Source organism: Ctenocephalides felis, unplaced genomic scaffold (assembly GCF_003426905.1).
Source record: "Ctenocephalides felis isolate EL2017-DRISC unplaced genomic scaffold, ASM342690v1 CF-g0.4_SCAFFOLD_01170, whole genome shotgun sequence".
Taxonomy (NCBI): Eukaryota; Metazoa; Arthropoda; class Insecta; order Siphonaptera; family Pulicidae; genus Ctenocephalides; species Ctenocephalides felis.
Window position 1 is genome coordinate 15,348,575 of NW_020537324.1, and position 21,225 is coordinate 15,369,799.

At 26.8% G+C, this 21,225-nt stretch overlaps 3 protein-coding genes and 2 non-coding genes across 5 annotated transcripts; 4 read left to right on the forward strand and 1 right to left on the reverse strand.

The window, feature by feature from the left end:
• Positions 1–352: 352 nt before the first annotated feature.
• On the forward strand, positions 353–514 carry LOC113368519. The gene has a single exon (XR_003366426.1). It is a non-coding gene; the product is annotated as a U1 spliceosomal RNA (small nuclear RNA).
• Positions 515–1,325: 811 nt separating this feature from the next.
• On the reverse strand, positions 1,326–1,396 carry Trnag-gcc. The gene has a single exon. It is a non-coding gene; the product is annotated as a tRNA-Gly (tRNA).
• Positions 1,397–1,792: 396 nt separating this feature from the next.
• LOC113366570 (zinc finger protein 354A-like) lies at positions 1,793–6,716 on the forward strand. The gene is made up of 15 exons (XM_026608199.1): positions 1,793–1,999; positions 2,392–2,520; positions 2,581–2,701; positions 2,761–2,989; positions 3,594–3,742; positions 3,854–3,981; positions 4,057–4,146; positions 4,212–4,304; positions 4,450–4,593; positions 4,725–4,914; positions 5,056–5,239; positions 5,512–5,655; positions 5,743–5,896; positions 6,017–6,199; positions 6,292–6,716. Exons 1-15 carry the CDS (start codon positions 1,877–1,879, stop codon positions 6,493–6,495), a joined length of 2,265 nt encoding a protein of 754 aa, XP_026463984.1. The 5' UTR covers positions 1,793–1,876; the 3' UTR covers positions 6,496–6,716.
• A 2,107-nt stretch (positions 6,717–8,823) lies between these two features.
• LOC113366896 (zinc finger protein 714-like) lies at positions 8,824–9,831 on the forward strand. Its single transcript, XM_026608542.1, has one exon. The coding sequence runs from the start codon at positions 8,824–8,826 to the stop codon at positions 9,829–9,831; it is 1,008 nt and encodes a 335-aa protein (XP_026464327.1).
• Positions 9,832–9,941: 110 nt separating this feature from the next.
• Positions 9,942–10,529, forward strand: LOC113366897 (probable dual specificity protein phosphatase DDB_G0283417). Its single transcript, XM_026608543.1, has one exon. The coding sequence runs from the start codon at positions 9,942–9,944 to the stop codon at positions 10,527–10,529; it is 588 nt and encodes a 195-aa protein (XP_026464328.1).
• Positions 10,530–21,225: the final 10,696 nt, after the last annotated feature.

Here is a 21,225-nt window from a genome sequence, read left to right on the forward strand (position 1 = left end):
GTATATGATTTTATCTAAATAGCTCAAGTTCAATTCTTATTGATAAAGTTGATTCTGTATACATATTGGGAAGTTCATGCAATTTGTTTTAAGGTAAATTTCAAATTATAGAATACATCATTACAATATAATTTTAATAATATTCTAATATAACTTGACGATACTTGTATAATATTACAATTATCACAAATATATTATTATTCAAGATAAATACTTCTTCGGGTTAGTTGCTCTTCTAAAGTTCTTGTTCGAAGTACTCTCCATAGATAACGCCGCTGCGCATTTCTCAGCTTACACACACCGCGAAACATAGAACGTCCCAAGCTTAGCAAACTGCTTTTTCCGCTGAAGCATACTTACCTGGCGTGGGGGCTACCGTGATCACTAAGGCGGTTCCCCCAGGGCGAGGCCCTTCCATTGCACCTCGGTTGGGCTGACCCCTGCGATTGTCCCTAATGTGGATAACTCGGGCGCGTAATTTTTGGTAGTCGGACTGCGTACGCGCTGTCCCGGTAACTAACTCTCATATTAAAAATAAGTATACATATATAGTATACAAGAATATTCTGAGCTGAAATGTTCAAGTACTCCCCACGGTATTAGTAGTTGGTACGGTGGTACCATATACCTTGCCCACACTACTCTAAGGTAACCATGCTCTGTGACGGTACTAAACTCTCAATTTTTTATCTAATGAAGTAAATTTGGTTGTATCGAAGAGCTTTTTCAAGAGCTTTTAACCTTCAATTTTTAAAGTAAATTTGGTTGTATCGAAGAGCTTTTAACCTTCAATTTTTAATGGAAGATAATATTTCACTAGTGTAGTAAATGCCATATAGTATTGTGTTAAATTTTTAATGTTATACATAATGTGCCTTTATTTAATATATATAGTATACAAGAATATTCTGTATTCTGCCTGAAAAATAGTCAAGAAAGATGAAAGATGAAGAAAAATAGTCAAGATTACCATGATATTTTGGTATGGTGTTATCATTGGTATGATATGTACCTGGGCTAATTTTTTTTATAGAATTAGAAATATTTACCTGCAGAATTATTATTTTTTAGACGATTTTATTAGTGGAGGATAGTCTCTTCTTGGATGTCCGATAAACATCTTGAGTATATTAAAAGATTAGGTAAGCACACATGTATGAGTATATTATATTCTCAATTCTCTTATATATTGTCTAGGTATGTTGATAATTTAATTTAATTAAATTTAAGTTTAATATTATTTAAAAATTAAAATATTAGTAATAATATTATATTTAAAAATGTATATATAAGAAATAAAATAAAATATTTAAAAAAAAAAGAATTGCATCGGCCGGGAATCGAACCCGGGCCGCCCGCGTGGCAGGCGAGCATTCTACCACTGAACCACCGATGCTTGTGTAAAATTGTACTATATCGCGTTAATATACAGCATATAAATGTTATTTTAATTATTTTTAAGTATTTTCATTTATTAATAAATGCATATATTTTAATTTAATTATACTATTTAATATTGTTATTAATTTGGTCATCATTTTCTTTATAAAATAACTACAAAAGTACAATCGATTGTTTCATATTTCTTCACCAACACCAATCAAGATGTTGCACTTACTTAACATTTATGCATTGTTCCTTTCAAAGTGTTGACATATAATTAATAAATAATGCATTTCAAATAGATCTCAATATGCAATGCTGATTTAAATAGTTATTATTGCATGAACAGTGTTCTGAGTGTCAATAATATGGAAAAATGTTAAATTTATCATATTACAAAAGACTTTTCAAAACATAACCAATGAGAAACATATGACAGCTAGTAAATATAAATAAAATTATTCTTCTTCAAAATAAATGTTTATAATTAATAATGGATAAAAAGGTGATAGATTTCGATAAGGTGTGCAGAACGTGCTTGTCAATTAAAAAAGATATGAGACCATTATTTGAGGAATTAATTGCTACTTTACTTATGGAATGCACAAATATCAAGGTAAATGACTATAACAAGATTTAGATTCATTTTAAGCTTATTTAGATTAAAGAAATATTATTATATTAGTTACCAGTGTCATCAACTGGATTATGACAAAAACCATTATTATCAGCATTTGCTAAAAACACACACTGCAAAATATTGTTTTGTACGATTAATTTAAGCCTTCAAGGCACTATTTACTTATAAAAATGATACAGATAACAATACTTACGTCAAGTGAACCTTTATCGATCAAGAATTTGTCTAGATCCACTAATTTGTAGCCATAGTATCCATTTTTCAATAATAGGCATGCTCATGTTAACGAAACCCTATGCATGTTAATTCATAGTATCTTGATATTTAGTTCAAACCAATATATATTTTATATTTCTATTCTCTTCTAGGTGTCCCAAACGGATGGCTTGCCTGGACAGATTTGTGTGCAATGTGTGCATCAAATAAGTCGATGCCATTCATTTAAATCCCAAGTTGAACGATCAGATGTTACTCTGAGAGATTACGTACAACAAATGGTATAACAACGATTTGTCATCTCTAGTTTTATATATATTATATTGTATTTTTTCTTCTAGCAACAAGCTAACCAAACTCAACAAAACAGACAAGTACTTTTAACAGTTTCAGGAGAAGATTGCGAAATGGTGGTACCTGATTTAATATCAGACCAAAATGGACATAATTTTTACACAAACAGTAAATATATTCATACAGAAATAGTTGTAAATATATTTTACTCATAATTTATGTTTTAGATCAAAGCGGAAATACACATATTACGAATACTGATGGTACAAACTTTAAAGTTATTGAACTTTACGACCAGATAAATGAAAGTAGTGGATGCTCGCAGCAGATTCAAGTACATGTTTTGCAACAGCATGCTTTGACTGATTCGCAACTCTTAGATCAAAATGCTCAGCAACATGAAATTATTCAGAATATTGTTAATAGTAGTGAATTACAGACTCAACAAATAGCTAGGTAAAATAAATTTATATTTTGTGGGTTTAGATTAATAAACACACATCTATATTTTTATTATAGAGCTTAACAAAACTGTAAATTTAAGAAAAGAAATATTTTGTATGACCCATATATAAATCTAACAATTCATAACAGTCTCTGACCATTATATATTCTTACATTATTTTATTTTCATTCACATTAGTTGATATTATGGTGCAAATCTTTTGCTTCAGTTTTTTACATCACATTACATATTATTTTTTACATTATGATCATATCTATTCTTTGGAATTTTGTACCTGTATTTATTTAAAAAATTCTACACACAGGTTAACTTTTTCAGTACGGTGTCAAGCTTTGTGTTAGGTTGTTCGAAATTTTCTAATTTAAATTATATTTTTAATTTAATTTTTATTTTAACTTTTTTCATTTTATATTCAATGTATTGCATTTTTTGTATTTTTTTTTGCTCATATCAATTTTGTAAATAAGACATTAAAGTCTTGATGAACAAAAATAAATTGTAACAAAAAAAAAAAAAAAAATTATATTTTATTTAAACTATAAGCTTTCAATGTATATATGTTATTAAACAAAATCTTTTTATCATTTTTTATAGTATTCAGCAGCAACAGGAAGAAATAAAACAACAAAACATAATCACATTGCAGCAAGAAATTCAACAATTAGAAGAATCACAGAAGAATGTATCAACCGAACAGAACGAGATTAATTTTGATGATCCTGAAGAAGATAAAAGTTATTTAGGTAGTATACATTTTTTTGATTTGGTCTTAAATTAGATAAAATAGAAGTAAGATAGGTAGATAAAGTTATGCAAGAATTAATAGAATTTATATTTTCTATTTTATTTTTCAGAATTAGTCACTTTTCAAGCAGCTGCTTCAGTAACACCTGGAAGGCATATATGTAACCTGTGTTGTAAAGAATTCAAACACTCGAAGTGGTTGAAAGCACACATGAGATCACATTCAAATTGGATAAAGGTTAATATAACTTCACAATTTTTTTCTACTGTTGTTGTATTGCATAAGCATTAATGTTTTCTTAATTACTTAAAGGCAAATTGTAAAAAGCCCCCAATTTGTACAATATGCAACCGAAGTTTTAAAGGTCCAGGGATGCTAAAAATGCATATGAAAACACATGAGGTATTCAATGCAGATATTAAATAATAAATTATATCAAATATGTACTAACAACAAATGTTTATTAGGCAAAACCAGAAAAACCACCTACGTGTACTGTGTGTCATAAAGAATTTAAATCGAAAACTATATTATATCGGCATAGACAAACACATTTTGAGGTGAATATATGATGACCCATATTCAGTTATATTTTTTATATCTAATTCATAAGTTATCATGCTTTATTTGCATATATTTAAGATAATATATTTTAAATTTGGAAATGTTTGAACCTGTTTTCTTATATTTCTATTATTATTACAGAAAAAGTTGTATCCTTGTACTGTTTGTGAAAAAAGTTTTATTTCCAACTATGCTCTGCAAGCCCATCTTGCCCGACACCGTGGAGAAAAACCATATAAATGCTACAATTGCGAGAAAAGTTTTTATAATCCTACAGATTTAAAGGTAAATATATCATAAATCTTATATATTTATATGTAAATAATACATAAATTATTTATTATCTACCGAAATATACAGAATTTATTATTTACTATACAGAAATTAACATAGGCATTTACAATTTAATTTTTTAGGTGCACATGAGGCTTCATACTGGGGAAAAGCCTTTAAATTGTCCGGACTGTGGAAAAGCTTTTCGACGTCATAGTACCTTATGCCAGCATGCTAAGAAACATCGAGGTGTAAGGGATCATGTTTGTGCGACTTGTGGAAAAGCCTTCTTTGAGATTTCTAAACTTAATGCCCATATGCGTGTTCATACAGGTATACTACTTGCAAGTTTAATACTATTTTTTGTGATCTAACATAAAATATTACCAGTGCTAATATATTTTATTCCAGTATTGCAAACTTCTTGTTGAAACCTTTCACAACTATACTATATGGCTTATAATCTATTTCTAGGTGAAAAACCGTTTGAATGCCAGTACTGTTCTCGTAGATTTACTCAACAATCAGCTTTGATTTATCATCGAAGAACGCATACGGGAGAAAGACCGTATGCTTGTGAATCGCCAGGATGTGATATGAAATTTGCAACCAGCTCAGCTCGAAATAATCATATGGCTACACACACGGGATTTAAAAAGTAAATATTAAAGTAAAAACCATAAAGTTAAATGAAAGATTTTCTCATACTCACATATATAAAATAAAGATTATCAAACTGAGAATTTTATTTTAAAATAACATTTAATAAAAATTAAAATTTCAATATTTAATAAAATGTTATTCTTTTAAAACTAATGATTTTAACATTTTATTAAAAATAAAGTCTAATTTCTCTAAATTCAGTCAAATGTGTATGTATTTTTTTGATAAAAAATAATAATTACATATTCTTTTTTTTTATTCATTTAGGTTTGCTTGTTCTGATTGTGGAAAAGGATGCACGAATAGGACTGAACTTAAAATTCATATGACAAAACATACAGGAGAAAAATTGTTTCCTTGTGAATTTTGTGATCAGAAATTTTCTACTGCTAGTTATCTTGCTGTTCATAGGTATATTAATATACATGATTATTTTTAACATTCACTCAAAAGTTTTATTAGAAACATTTGAGTAATGATGTAATATTTTCTATTTAGGCGTCACCATACAGGAGAGAAAAAATATGTTTGTGAAACGTGTGGGAAGGGCTATGTGGAGTCTGGCTCCTATAAAAAACATATAAAGACACATGAAACGGCTAATAATGCTAAGACATTTTCCTGCACTTTGTGTAACAAATCTTATACACAGGTAATTATGAGAACCTATGTGTTGTTCCTACAATAACATGTATTTTTGTTTAATTATATTTAAAGTATTTAGCAATATTAAGCTAATAATTTTAAAAAAGTAATTATTTTATGTTTTTAGTCTCAAAACCTTAAAAAACATATGATGACTCATCAACAAGATCAACAAAATCAGCAAGTTCAGCAACAACAACAACAACAGCAACAACCACAAACCCAACAACAAACGATAATTCAAGCCCAGCCACAAACTGTAACAATGCATCAAATTAGACAAGCATCTCCTGATACCGTACTTGGCCAGGTCAGATCTAAATAACTAATAAATACAGTTTATTTCCATGCTTAGTTTCTGTTTGATATATAATAATTTCGTTGTTAATTTTTATGTTTTAGGTTTCACTACAACATCCCCTTCATATGCAAACAATTCAGCAGTTGTCGAGTTTACCTTCCCTTTCAAGTCCACCGCCTTTAGTTCACTTATCAACAGCTGGCGGACAATTACTACAAATACAACCAGATCAACTCGGACAATTAACACATCGAATAATACTGCAATCAAATGGACAACCTATTTTATGGCAACAACAACAGTAAGAGTTTTCTTACGTAATAGAATAATATATTATTTGAGACAGGTGAGAAATAGGTTAATAGTTGTAATATATGCACTGGACAGGGAGAAAAAGGTTTGTTTGTTGTTTTTTTTTATATCTTCTTTCTCTTATTATATATGCTTTAAACAATTGCTTTGAGCAATTCGTACTATTCTCTTTAATAAAATAATATATATTTTAATTGACTAAAACAAATTCTAGATATTTATATTTTGACCACTTGAAATACATTGTATTTCACATAAAAAGAAATAAGTAAAATTTAATAGAATTAATAAAAGGCTATTTTAATTTTTTTCAATTGCATTTAAAATAATAATGTTTATTATAAATCACGTTTAAATAAATATATATCATGACCACTTAAAATTATAGGCAATAATTAATATTGTTTCCCGCAAAGAAAACCATAAAGTTTGCATTTTTTTTATAAATATTGCACATTCCTGTATTGTTCTAATAATTTGCATAATTTTGTAATTGTAACCTCACGTTTATGATGAAGCTGATTGTGATTTTTCTGTAAACTACACTTTTAATTATTCTTTTTATATTGAACAAATTGATAATTGACCTATCGAATATTTTTTAAATAATTTTATTAATTCATTGTGGCTGGAATAGCCCATTCGATTAATACTTAAAAAAATTATTCAACATACATATAACTTAATTGTAAATAATAAATAAATTAATTTTACGAATGAAAGTAAAGTAAAAAAAATAATTATAGAATAATTTTGATTGTAGTATTTATATTTGAAGAAATAGTTAATATAATATACATGATTATGAATCTAGATATACATATATATAAATTAATTATAAAAAGATATTAATAATTTTTATACTAATGATAGATTTATATAAACAAACCTTTCAGTTTTAAATTTAAAGGAAAAACATAATACAACATTTTTAATTATTTATTCTTTAAAAGAACATTTTTTAACTTTATTTAAATTACAAGAATTTTTTATCTTAAATTATAGCTGAACATAAATTAAATAATAATATTTATACTTTTTATGCAAAGTGGCAATATATATTTTACTGAATAATAAAAAATAAATTTCAATAACATTTTAACATATTGTTGTCATCAGCATTTATGATCTTACATATCATGATTATAAACAAATTTTGATTTAAGGATATTAAAAAAAAAATTAAAATTTTATTTTAAAAGATAATTTAAACCAGTTTTGGTCAAAAATTACCAAATAAATATTATACTTTAAGTATTTTTATCTTTTAAAGATTACTATTTTTTTTCAAAACTTGTAAATATGTACTTATGGTTATCAAAGGAACACATCACAGATTTTTTTATTATGCATTCTATTTAAGAGCATTGATTGATTGTAAGTGCAATAAATAGACCTCTTGTATATAATCAAAAAAATAAACAATTAATAAAAAAATATGTTTCATATAAAAAAATAATAATATATTTTGTCTGTGACGCGTTGCAGCTAGAAATATATTAGCGGTATTGGAGTTTGTTATCATTTATAGGAAATTCTTATCTTATGCGGATTGATAAAATTATTTTGACTGGTTTGTGTTAAAATATTTATTGTATAAACAAATATGTTTAAAACATTTCATTTTTAATGCGTGTTTTGGTCGTGCCGCATGAAATATTTTAGTGAAGAAAGTGTTGAGTGCTGATAAATAAAATATAATGAAATAATAGAATTTAAGTTAAATATTAGTACTCGGTAATATTTTTTAAATATATTTGAACAGCAATACTTTCCACCCGCGAATTCCGAGATGTATATGAATTTTGCCGGCATCCGAGTCGAAAGGGTTACAACTAGTGTGTGTTGTATGAATGTTTTAGAAGACGATTCACAGAGGTTGGTTTTCACTTCCTGATGATTAAATTATAGATAGTCGTTTGATAATATTTTATAAACCAAATAAATTATTTGTTCATAAAATAGAATTTGATCTAACAATACCAATTCAGTACCTGGCAGCCTGTCCCATACTGACAAAAAAACGTTCAGGTAGTTTTGTTATTGACTAGACTAACTTAGGTAGAATATAATTCGACAGATAGCATTGCACCCAATCATTATCATTATAAATTTATTCAAGAACATTACAAAGGAATATTTTATAAAATTATATAATAGTTTTGTAACAAAATTGTTAGTAGTCAATCATCTTTGTTAGTAGTGTACACATCATCTTTGCTAATTATTTGACATTTCAATTTTGTTTTGAAATATTTGTTATTGGTGATTTGAGAATAAATTTCTTTTATTGAATGATAATTACTACAACTTATTTAAATATGAGTAATATAATAACCCAAAGACAAGAAAAAAGTAAAGATTATCTGCAAGGTGACTTTGAGGAGGCTTTTGAAGATCCTGTTATCCAAAAAGATCCAGAAGAGGATGACAATTTCATCTTTATAAAAAATGAAATAAAGATTGAAGAACCAGGAATAAATAACTGCGGTATGTGTGACGAAAATTTGTGCCTTAATTCAGAAACCAGAAGTAAATATTTTCTGCATGATGAATTTGAAGAAGCTTTTGAAGATCCAGAAGAAGAAGACAATTTAATCTTTATCAAAGACGAGATAAAGATTGAAGAACCAGAAATAAGTAACTGCGATATATGTGACGAAAATGTGTGCCTTAATTCAGAAACCAGAAGTAAAGATTTTTTGCATGGTGAATTTGAAAAGGCTTTTGAAGATCCTGTTATCAAACAAGATCCAGAAGATGAAGACAATTTAGTCTTCATAAAAGACGAGATAAAGATTGAGGAACCAGAAATAAGTAACTGTGATATGTGTGACGAGAATGTGTGTCTTAATTCAGAACCTTCTAAAAAAATTAAGAAAAATAAAAAAAAGGATAAGAAAGAATACAAATGTCCTTTCTGCAATAAAGTATTTAATGATCCTAGCAATTTCAATAGACATAAGAAAATTCACACAGGCTATTCGTATTCATTTGAGTGTAATATCTGTCACAAAAAATTTAAAACTCCGTATGCTCTTAAAGTACATTTAAGTCGTCATACTGGTGAAGGTTTGTATGAATGTAAAATTTGTGATAGAAGATTTTATGTACAATATGATCTTGATCTTCATGTACGATCTCATACCGGCGAACGCCCTTTTAAATGCCAAATCTGCGAAAAAAATTATATTTCTCAAAGTACATTGCGGAAACATCTTTTAGTTCATTCTGATGAAAGAAAACACAAATGTCCCAAATGCCCTGCTACATTTAAACGAGCTGATGGCTTGAAAGAACATTTTGATAGACAACATAAAAAACAATAATAATGCGAAGGAGACACGTTGCTCATCCCTGCATTGCGCCATAATACTACTATTGGGCTTGCGATACATATGTATTTCAATCTTAAATACTATACTTTATTTTATTTAAAATGAGTTTATTAGACGGTTTAAAAAAATCCAAACAAAATTTAAAACATTCTCAAACAAAAGTTACACAAGCTGATGGTACAAGTTACATAGAAAATTCTGAAGGAAATAAAACATTTCTCAAATCCGAATATGGTTTCGTGGTCGATACAAAACCCGACACAACTCCGGCAGAAGTGATGAACAATTTGTACGTGGGATCGCAAGATTGTGTGGATGTAAAAGTATTACAAAATTATAATATAAAATATATTCTGAGTGTTGGAATTCCGTTACCGAATATAAATTGGAATGATCTGTCGTACAAAATATCTTCAAAGTTTGTACCATGCTTAGATTTGCCGGAAACAAGATTATTAGACGTTTGTGAAGAATCAAATTTATTTTTAAAAACTTGCCTGAAGAATAATGATGGTGGAATTTTAGTTCATTGCAATGCTGGCGTATCAAGATCTGTTTCTGTAATTATTGGATATATTATGCTGGAATTAAATTATAGTTTTGAGGATGCTTATAAATTAATTAAGGCTGTTAGGCCTTGTAGTCAACCAAATCCTGGTTTCATTCAGCAGCTGAAATTGTTGAAATAATGGTAATTAGTTATAATATTTAAGCTAATGAATTTAGTGTTAAGAATATTTTATTTATGAAATATAATTCTTGATGAAAATTTTGATTGTTTTATTAAGTTTGATCAAGTTACTTTTCTTATTTTGTATAAGTTCTGGAAGTAATCATGTGCAAATTATAATCTTTATAATTATAATTTTAATTGAGAAATTAAATTATATTAACTAATTTATTTTTTATTACTAATTTTTTTAAAAAAACAATTGCAATAATTTATATATGTATATATAATATATAATATTCTATAGTACTAATTGACTATCATTTATCAAGAAAAATTCTCCAAATTTTTATGTCATATATTTCTTTAGTTTAATCTATATAAAATACATATTTTTATATGTGAATTCAATTTTTTTTTTTTTTGCAAAACTTGATTTTATTCATAGTGTATACTATATAGTTTAAACTTATATTGGGAATGAAGAAAATAATTCAAGATTATCATTGTATTTATGGTTCAATATTTAAATTAGTGCTATTTTATCATATAAAATTATATAAATAATACAATTTGATTTAAATTTTTAGTAATAAGTTTAATTATATATTAAACATTGTTTCATAAAATATCGATTTCTGAAACGTTTCCATCTATTCTCAATTCCCAAATCCCAAAAGTTTTATGTTCAGCATCGGTTTCCGTCAATCAATAACATTCTTTGCACACATGTTGGAATTTGAGAGAAAAGACTACTTATTTCATACTCCCACTTTAGTATCCTGGAAATCTAGAATTTAGGACGGGCGCTTTGGGAATAATAATATTTATACACAGATTTAAAAAAAATGTATTGGCAGGTGAGGGATTACTGGCCATTGTCAATTTTTTTAGATGTATAATTTAAAAATATTATTTTTCCTATCAAGACAAATTCACCTTTTCTGTTCCGCATCGCAAATTTTTGTATTAAATATACTTATAAATTATAATTACTATATAATTTGAAAAAGAAAGTAGAAAAATTGACGATGTTATCCATATGAAATCCAAAAAGCGGCCAGACATCATTTAATTTATTTTTAATTTTTTTATACTTTTTATTATTATTATTTATTTATTTAAGACCCATTTAAATTATACAATGGAATTAATATTTTATAATAGAACTCAAATTTTATATAATTTTTTGCTGAGATAAGTCTAAATTGCTTGCTTTTTAAAATCATGTACAGGAGAAAATTATTATAAAAATTTATTATAGGGTTGGATGTATAGGTTTATGCAGATTTTCGTTCCTTGAAACATAATCTTCCAGGCAAAAAATCCTTTTCTCGCTAATTATTTTGAAAAATTGTTATTCTTGTTTTTGCAGTAATTTTACTTATTGTAAATTGTCAGACAAAATTCCACTTATTGTAAATTGTCAAAATATGAATGAATTCTGAACACTTAAGGGTTAAGGGTAGTAAATTATTGCACATTTTGAAACAGTTAAATTTTTATTGCAATTAATACTGCTACATGAAAGATTTTTATCTTTTATCTTTAGATTTGAGTCTAGATTTAAAAGTTCTATCAATCAACTTGTGTTGTCGATATTTTGCGAATATTTATCCTCGAAGCTCTCCTTTTATTTGGATATTTGTGTGTTTGCAAGCAATCGGACGTGCAGTCCTTGGTCCTTGGTATTGGATGTTAAAATTCTACTACCTACCTCAAACGCACTCCAAAATCCGTATTACTTTATTGTACGGATTTTTTTCATCCTTTTCAAAAGAGACGCATGTGCTCATGTTTTCTTATGTCCTTACTTGAGGGACTAGATTTAGGACAGCTGTAAAATACTGCACTTAAAATCTATTTTCTAAAATCTAATTATTATTATTATTTATTTTATATTAATATTTTAATACATTTTTAAATAAATTTTATTATTAGTTATTAAAAACTTAATTGCTGAACAAATAACAATATTTTTTGATGACATTTTCCAATATGATTCAGGATAGCTGTAAAATACTACACTTAAAAACTATTTGACAAAAATCTAATTATTATGATTATTATTTTATATCAATATTAAAATAAATTTTAAATAAATTATATAATTAGTTATTAAAAACTTAATAACTGTACAAATAACAATACTTTCTAATGTGATTTTACTATAGTAAAAAATTATAATCGAAAAATAAACTAAATTCTTAATAAGAAAATTGATTTTATTTCTATCTTGTTAATGTTGATAATTAACATAACTTTTCATTGCGTTTAATAATAATTTTTAATACAACTTTTGAGATAGAACATACTTTCAAATTGTATAAATCAATTATTAATTAATTAAATAAAATCAATTGTAGAGATAATATTGAATGTAAAAAGTAGATTTATTTTGCCCATATATAATGGCAAGTATAAGAGCATTTTTGCAAAACTATTCAGTGTTTATTGCAAGACTGTTAGATTTTAATAAAATTTAGAATGTAATATAAAGATTTTCTGAAAGTAAAATGAATTCAATAGTTATTACATGTGAAACACATGATCGAGCAACATATAGCAAGAAATTAAAAACTAAAATTCTTAATATTATTTATTTATAATGTTGTAAAGTAACTCTGAAACTTTTTTTTTTGATTTTGGTCTCACTGTAAATTATATTTATATCATATCCTTTTACTTTCGGTATCAATTGATTAAGTTGTAAGAAATATTGAGTATAGAATTCTAATACATAATTTTTCCGTTTTTTACCCAACAATCAAAAAGTGGAACAGTTTTCTAAGATTGTTATGATGATTTTCTAATAAATTGGCATTTATTTTTAGAAGGCAACCCAACGGTTGGCCTTAACTTTGTCTGTTATAATTTATTATAAAATATTTCTAATAGTAAAAACATGTGATTTATTTTTGATGCAGCAAATATGTGACTTCTAAAGGCTCTCATTGAAGAGTTTCCTAAACAAGCCACATTTGCGAACTCAGTTTTTGAATTCAAATACATCTCAATAGCTTATAGAATAATAAGATTCTGATTGCTATTAAATTTATTAATAAAATAAAGTGATTTTAAAATTGCAATAAATAAATAATATAAAAATTGAGAAAAAATCCTAATAACCATCAATTCTGCGCAACTATAATTTTTAAACTTTCTTTTCTTTTGTTTTTTTTTGTCAAACAAAACTTTAAAGATTTTTAAATATGAATAATATTTTTTTGAGAATATTTTAGGAAAACAGGTAAAGTATAGTCGAAGCTATACAAGATCAATGTCCTTAACCTTGTGCTTCGGGTGCTGCATCTCGCCTCTTGTGGATGAGATCCAAGTTAGTTGCACATGAAAAGGAAAAGATGCGTGCTGCGTGCGCATACATACACAAATACACAAGATTCAGTTTTGTGTTGAGCCTGGCCATGGTTTTAAAACTGCCGATTGGGCGAATAACCGGCATCAGACTATGTACCTCACGTGGATTAAGAAGTATCACTTCTTATTTTGAAAAAAAGTCGAATTTTATACATTTTTGTATAAAAAAAAATTTAAAATTAATTTTTGTTAGAAATCACTATTAAATCTTCATAAAAAGACCAGCAGATTTAAAAAGATAAAATATATTATATATCATTTCTAGCAAAAACTATAATGATTATTTATATAAAATCGATTGCAGATATCAATTGTAGAGATAATATTGAATGTTAAATGTAGATTTAATTTGTTCATATATTGTCGGAGGTACAAGAGTATTTTTTGCAAAATTATTAAGTGTTCATTCCAAGACTGTTATGATTTTAATGAAATTTATAACGTGATACACAGATTTTCTAAAAGTAGAATGAATTCAATCGTTATTACATGTGCAACACGTGATCGAGCAACATATAGCAAGATTTATAAAAAGATTTTCTAATTGGAGAAGACCTCTAACCAAATTCAATGTGAGCACATAAACTAATCTTTTTTGTTTATTGGTTTAAAATAATAATGCCAAAAATTCTTGGCGTTATATCACTAGTATCTTGATAAATATAATATAATTTAAAAAAACTCTTTTTTACTATTTATCATAAAATATTGAACCTTTGATATAATAAAAAAAGGAGATCCCTATTCTGTCTTGGTAATACAAGTTTCTCGATGAGGATAAAATTATATTTAGGACCTCTACACAAAATCTATATGAGAACATAAACTTATAAAAATAGATCTTTTTCGTTTATTGTTTTAAAATAATAATACCAAAATTCTTAGCTATATCACTAGTATCTTGATAAATATAATATAATTTAACAAAAAATGCATCACTTTTACTATTCATCACAAAATATTAAACCTTTGATATAACAAAATACAGGCGATCTCTATTCTGTCTTGGTAATACAAGTTTCCCGATAAGGATAAAATATATTTAGAACTAAATCATTTATAACAAGGGATCTTCTAATTGGCGAAGAACTCTACATAAAAGTCTATATAAGAACATTAAACTTATAAAAATAGTGATAATACTTATAAAAAATCTTTTTTGTTTATTGGTTTAAATTAATGATACCAAAAATTCTTAGCTATAGCACTAGTATTTTGATACATATTATATATCTTAAAAAGGCATCATTTTTACTATTTATCACAAAATATTAAACCTTTCATATAGCAAAAAACATGAGTACCTTATTCTAATAATACTATGTTAGTATTATAAATTTCTCAAAGAGGAATTACTCTACAATTTTATTATTTAATACTTACACATAAATATTAAGAATTTAGCTTTTTTATGTTTTTGCCATATGTTGCTCGATCATGTGTTTCACGTGTAATAACTATTGAATTCACTTTACTTTTAGAAAATCTGTGTATCATATTCTAAATTTTATTAAAATCACAACAGTCTTACAGGTTCTATAAGCTTTTGGACTCAAAAATGTGTATATATACATTATTGAATATTACATTGTAAAATATATAATGTCCAGAATATTTTTTGAAAGGCTAAAATAGGTCCTTGGAAATGCTAGCATTCTAATATATTTTATCTTAATATCCAGGCTCTGAACAGTTCGCGACAGAGAAAATTTAAAATTATGTTTCAATAAGTTAAAAAGTTTATTATACATAACTTTATTAATGATTTTGTTATTGATTTTTATTATTGAAACATTTGTATGTAAAATATATTACAGGCATATAATATATATAGACGAAGAAGAGTATAAGATGGGCTTATCATTTTTACATGATTCGATAAGATACTTATATATTTCGTATTTCTGCGTATGATTTATAATGTTCCAAAATGGCAAAATTAAAACCCCAAATGAAGAATTTTTTTTCTAAAATTATGCCTCAGCATATAAAAAATATATTTCACATATATAATTTTATAAAAGATTTAAATGTGTGTAAAACATATGGCAGATATATATAATTTATTCTAATTTATTAAAATATTATAAATAATTCTTGGTGTTGTATTTTTGTATGTTATTTATATTGATCACAGAGTCAAATTCAATAAACTAAAATAAACAACTAATTTACAATATTATTGTCGATATAAATAATGTTTTTTTATAATTATAGATACCATATTTGTAATTAATTAATCAATCACTATATTTTTTTAATTTATTGATTAATTTGTTTATATGAATTTTATAAACAAATAAAAAATTATTTATTTTTATTATATTGTCAGTAATATAATTTAATATTAATTATTTTTATTATGTTGTCAGCAATGTAATTTTTTGTTATAACCAACCGGAAATTGCACCGGAAAAACATCGCATAAAAGAAAACGAATTACTCCCGTTCTATCCATGCAGGCAGTACATAGTCAACGGCCGAGCCGTCGCCATTATCAATAATGGCTTCAAGGGCAAGCCTTGCGAACTAGTCAATAAACATCACAACATAACCTAAACGAAGTAGTGTAGTTATAATGTAAATTATTACGAATAAATAATGAAATGTAAATAAATAAATGTCGGATATTATTTTGTTATTGTTTTAAATGTAAATAAATGCGTTTTAAGTGTTGTGGAAGACAGTATATGCAGCTGGATTGCATGGAGAGAAACAGCTTAATTGTCAAATTTGTAAGTAGAGAAAATTATTTATTTATTTATTTTGAGGATAATTGATGGTTATAATTATAGCATTTGCTTAAATATTTATGCGAGTAGTATTTAATTTAGAGGTTATTTTGTTCTAAAAGTACATATATCAAAAAGCCGAGTAATGGCTGATTAGTCGGCACATAATGCAATAGTTATGAAACCATATTATCCTGACATATCTTTCGTTATTTCAGTTTAATATTTTCTATAAAAGAGTATTATATATTAGTTGAATGCTTAGTATATAATTTAGTTTCAATAATCACTTTTAATTCATTTTTAAAATCTGACAATATACTTGCTTCAGGATGACATTTTTTATACGTTTATAGAGACCACAAAAAAATGATTTAGACTTGTAAAAAATATTTAAATGGCGGAAAATAATTTTAACAATTACTTTCGTTTATAATTATGTATAAAAAACTAATCCTAATATAAAAACAAAAAAATATAAATAATTTTAGGTTAATCTGTCAATAGCTTGTTCTTGTTCTATTTGACATAAAAAATAATATTCAATACACACACACACACACACACACATATATATATATATATATATATATATATCACTCTCATATTTATATTATTTTCTTTCTTATCAAAAAAATTTCTTATCTCCGAATATTCAAAATTTTAAGATACTTGAAGTTTCGGAGTCACATGTCTCAAAATAGAGACATACTTTTTATATCTAATCCAGATAGCAGTAGAATTTTTCTAGCCAATATTATTAAAATAATTTTAATAGAAGTTCAGTTAGTATTTATTTGATATTTCTAAGGCAGCTTGAAAATATTAATTGTTGTGGTTAAAAGACACCGATTTTGGAAAATTTATTTGGATAAAAAATCTTTGTTTGTTGCTGTTGTTATTGAATTGAGGTAGATATTTATGATAAGCATTACATATTTAATTTAATCAATCTCATGAGATTGTTTTAAATTTTAAGAAGAACCTTAAGAAGAAATTGCTTTATATTATACCAGTTTATAATTATCTTCTTCCTCTAATCGTTTCTGAAAAAGTAACAGAATTTTTGGTATTGATCCTGTTTTGGGGAAATATTCCCCTTGGCATACCAAACATTCGGAAGGAATATTCGCTCTCCCTTCCGTGATCAACCTTTACTAAGCCCCACTGTTAGGAGAGGCGTGTTTTTTTCAACACCGAAGGACGAAATGTGAAATTTGATAGTATTGTTGATCCTTGAGAGATTACTTTCTTTTCTTCTATAATCTAGCAGAGATATTGTTAATTTGAAAAGAACCTGAAAAATACGATTTTTTGCAATCGTTTTTAAATATTTCATATAAATATTAAACTAGTTTATGAAAAATATATTTCACATTGAAACAAAATTTAAGATTTTCTATAATATTGAACTACGACTGTCAATGCCTCAAGCAACACCGATCTTGGCGACCTATAGAATTTGGTTCACAAACAGAATGATTTTAAAATTTAATTTGTAGGTATATCGAAATACAAAATTTGATGCCTAAATATCTCCTGCAGCATATGATTGTTTCTATATGTGAACAAAACAATTTCAATCGAAAGTTCTCTTGTACCAATGCTATATAGTATCTATATATAGTATGGGTGCATGGCGTTGTGCCTTAAGGCAAATTGCTGGAAGTTCCCGTACCGTAATTAAAAATCTTGGTATGGAACCCAAAAAAATTGCACAAAATGTGTACACATTAGTAAAATCTCTATAAAATATCTGATAATTTGACGTACATATGTCCAATAAACACTTTGGACCGCCAATTGACATTTTTTTATCTTATTTTTATTGAGAGTCCGTAACCGCTGGACCTGCCTTCCCAAAAAATTAATCAGTTCTTCATTCTTTTTTTGGATTATGAAAATCGGATGCTCCATTCTCTTAAAAACTGAGTTACCGTATTTGGCACTTTTTACCCGTATCTTCGAAACGGCTAGACCTGCTTTTTCCAAAAACTAATCAGCACGTCTCCTTCTCAATACGAATCGAATGTTTTTGAATTATTCAAATCGGTTGATCGGTGTTCCTGAAACCGTGGACGAAATTTTGTATCCGCACACCCACATATACATCCATTTTTCTAAGGTATGCCAAAATATTCAGAAACCTTTGAAACGTAAAGATATATAAAAAATTTAATTTTCGATTTTTTTGCGATTACTGTAACTTACCTTACGGGAAGTTAAAAATACGATTTTTTGTAATCGTTTTTTTAAATTTTTCATGTAAGGATTAATCAATTTTAACTCATATTCCATTATTATTTATCATTTTATTTATTGAATGCATTTACATTCGATTACCTTTGTTTCTTTCAAGAGAAACTAAATTTTAGTGGCACGTTAAATTTTATTTATACTACTGCGTTCTAAATTTTACAAGAAATAATTCTGATGATGATGAATTTAGTTCTGCTGTTAACTTAGTTCATGTTTTAAATTTTACAAACTTATTTTTCTCAAAATATTATCTCTCAAAAATTGTTATTCATCTTACTATTCTATCTTATTATTGTAGTTAGTTGTTATGTTCCGAGGACTTAAGAAAATTGTTTTTTGGTGCAAATGCGAAACAAACCAGTTTTCTTTTGTGTTGGAAAGATTTCCACTATACTTCTTACAAAATTTCTATATGGTTAAAATGTTATATCTTATTATCAAAATCTTACTTAGGTAATCTCAATTTCTTTTGTTTCTATCTAAAGAAACTAAATTTATTGTAGCATACAATTTATTTATTTATAGCACGTAATTTTATACTACTTTTATATATGCGTTCTAAATTTTACAAGGTATAATTCTGATGATGATGAACTTAGTTCTGCTGTTAACTTAGTTCACATTTTAAATTTCACAAACTTATTTTTTTTTCGAAATATTTATCTTCTAAAAATTGTTATTCATCGTTGTTAATTATGTTTTGAGGACATATAAAAATTGTTTGTTCTGCAAATGCGAAACAAACCAGCTTTCTTTTTCTGCTGGAAAGATTTCCACTATTGCAAAAATATTCTAAACAAATATTCTATTTCAAATGCTATGGATTCAATGTTATATCTTATTATCAAAACCTTACATCTCTATATATAATATTCTATAATTTATGATTTTACGAACGCCAGTATTCATTTTCAACTCAACCCTAGAAATGCTTGCAAAATACATTGTCACGGTTTTTGAGGATTAGTTGTACAAAATCTGTACAAGTTTATTTTTCTACCTGAGTAAACTTCGTGAAAAATTTTATGAATATGGGGTATTTACCAAACTGGTCAGGTACCTACCAATAAGCAAAAGCAATAATGTATACAATTTAAAATCATGTTTGACTTCTTGTGAGATTTCTTGCGAGATTTTTTAACTTCCCGTAGGGCAAGTTATAGTAATCGCAAAAAAATCGAAAATGAAAATTTTTATATATCTTTACGTTTCAGAGGTTTCTGAACATTTTGGCATACCTTAGAAAAAATGGATGTATGTGTGTGTGTGTGTGTGTGTGTGTGTGTGTGTGTGTGTGTATGTATGTATGTGCGTGTGTGTATGTATGTGCGGATACAAATTTTCGTCGACGATTTCGGAACACAGATCAACCGATTTGAATAATTCAAAAAGAATTCGATTCGTATTGATAAGGAGACGTGCTGATTAGTTTTTGGCGAAGGCAGGTCCAGCCGTTCCAAAGATACGGGGCAAAAAGTGCCGAAAACGGTAAACTCAGTTTTTAAGAGAACGGAGCGTCCGATTTAATAATTCAAAAAACATTTTACTTGTATTGACAAGATGAAGAATTGATCAAATTTTCATGAAGGCAGGTCTAGCGGTTTCGGAGATCTAATGATAAAAGTAAAAAAAAAAATGCCATTTGGCGGTCAAAAATGATCATTAGACATATGCACACAATCAAATTATCAGATATTTTATAAAGATTTAAACAATAAGTATAATTTTTTTTTACATTTTTATGGGTTCCGTACCAATGCTTATCCGTTAGACGGCGGCGCGGCAGTTGCGCGCTTTGACATTTTGTCTCTATGCAGATAAAGCAGTACGATTGCTTTGAATAACAGTTCAGAATTTCCAAAGTATGTCAAAATGAAAAAAAACATTTTTTTTCCAAAAAAATTTTTTTTTCAAAAAAAGTAATTTTTTGTCAAATTTATAGTTTCTCTCTAATTTTTTCGAAGTAAAATTTTTTCAAAAATGTTAATCGTTTTAAAAAAATAATTTTTGGTACGGGAAGTTCCAGCAATTTGCCTTAAGGCACGATGCCTTAATTGCAAGACAGAATTCCACTTACAGCTAGTTTATATTTATAATGCACTTACTGTATGAAACAGACATTTGAAGTATTCTTGCAGAGGTGATGTACAAGCTTTGCGTTGTAAGTCGTTTTTGAGATTGAACACTATTTAATTTTTATTTGAAATGAAATTAATTTCAAAGAAAACAGTGGAATTAACGAGTCTAATTCAAGAGAAAATACCATTCGCACTTCAGTGTAGATGAATATGATATTTGGAAAAGTTACGCAATTAGATTGAGATATTTTACTTGCTTGGGTGATGG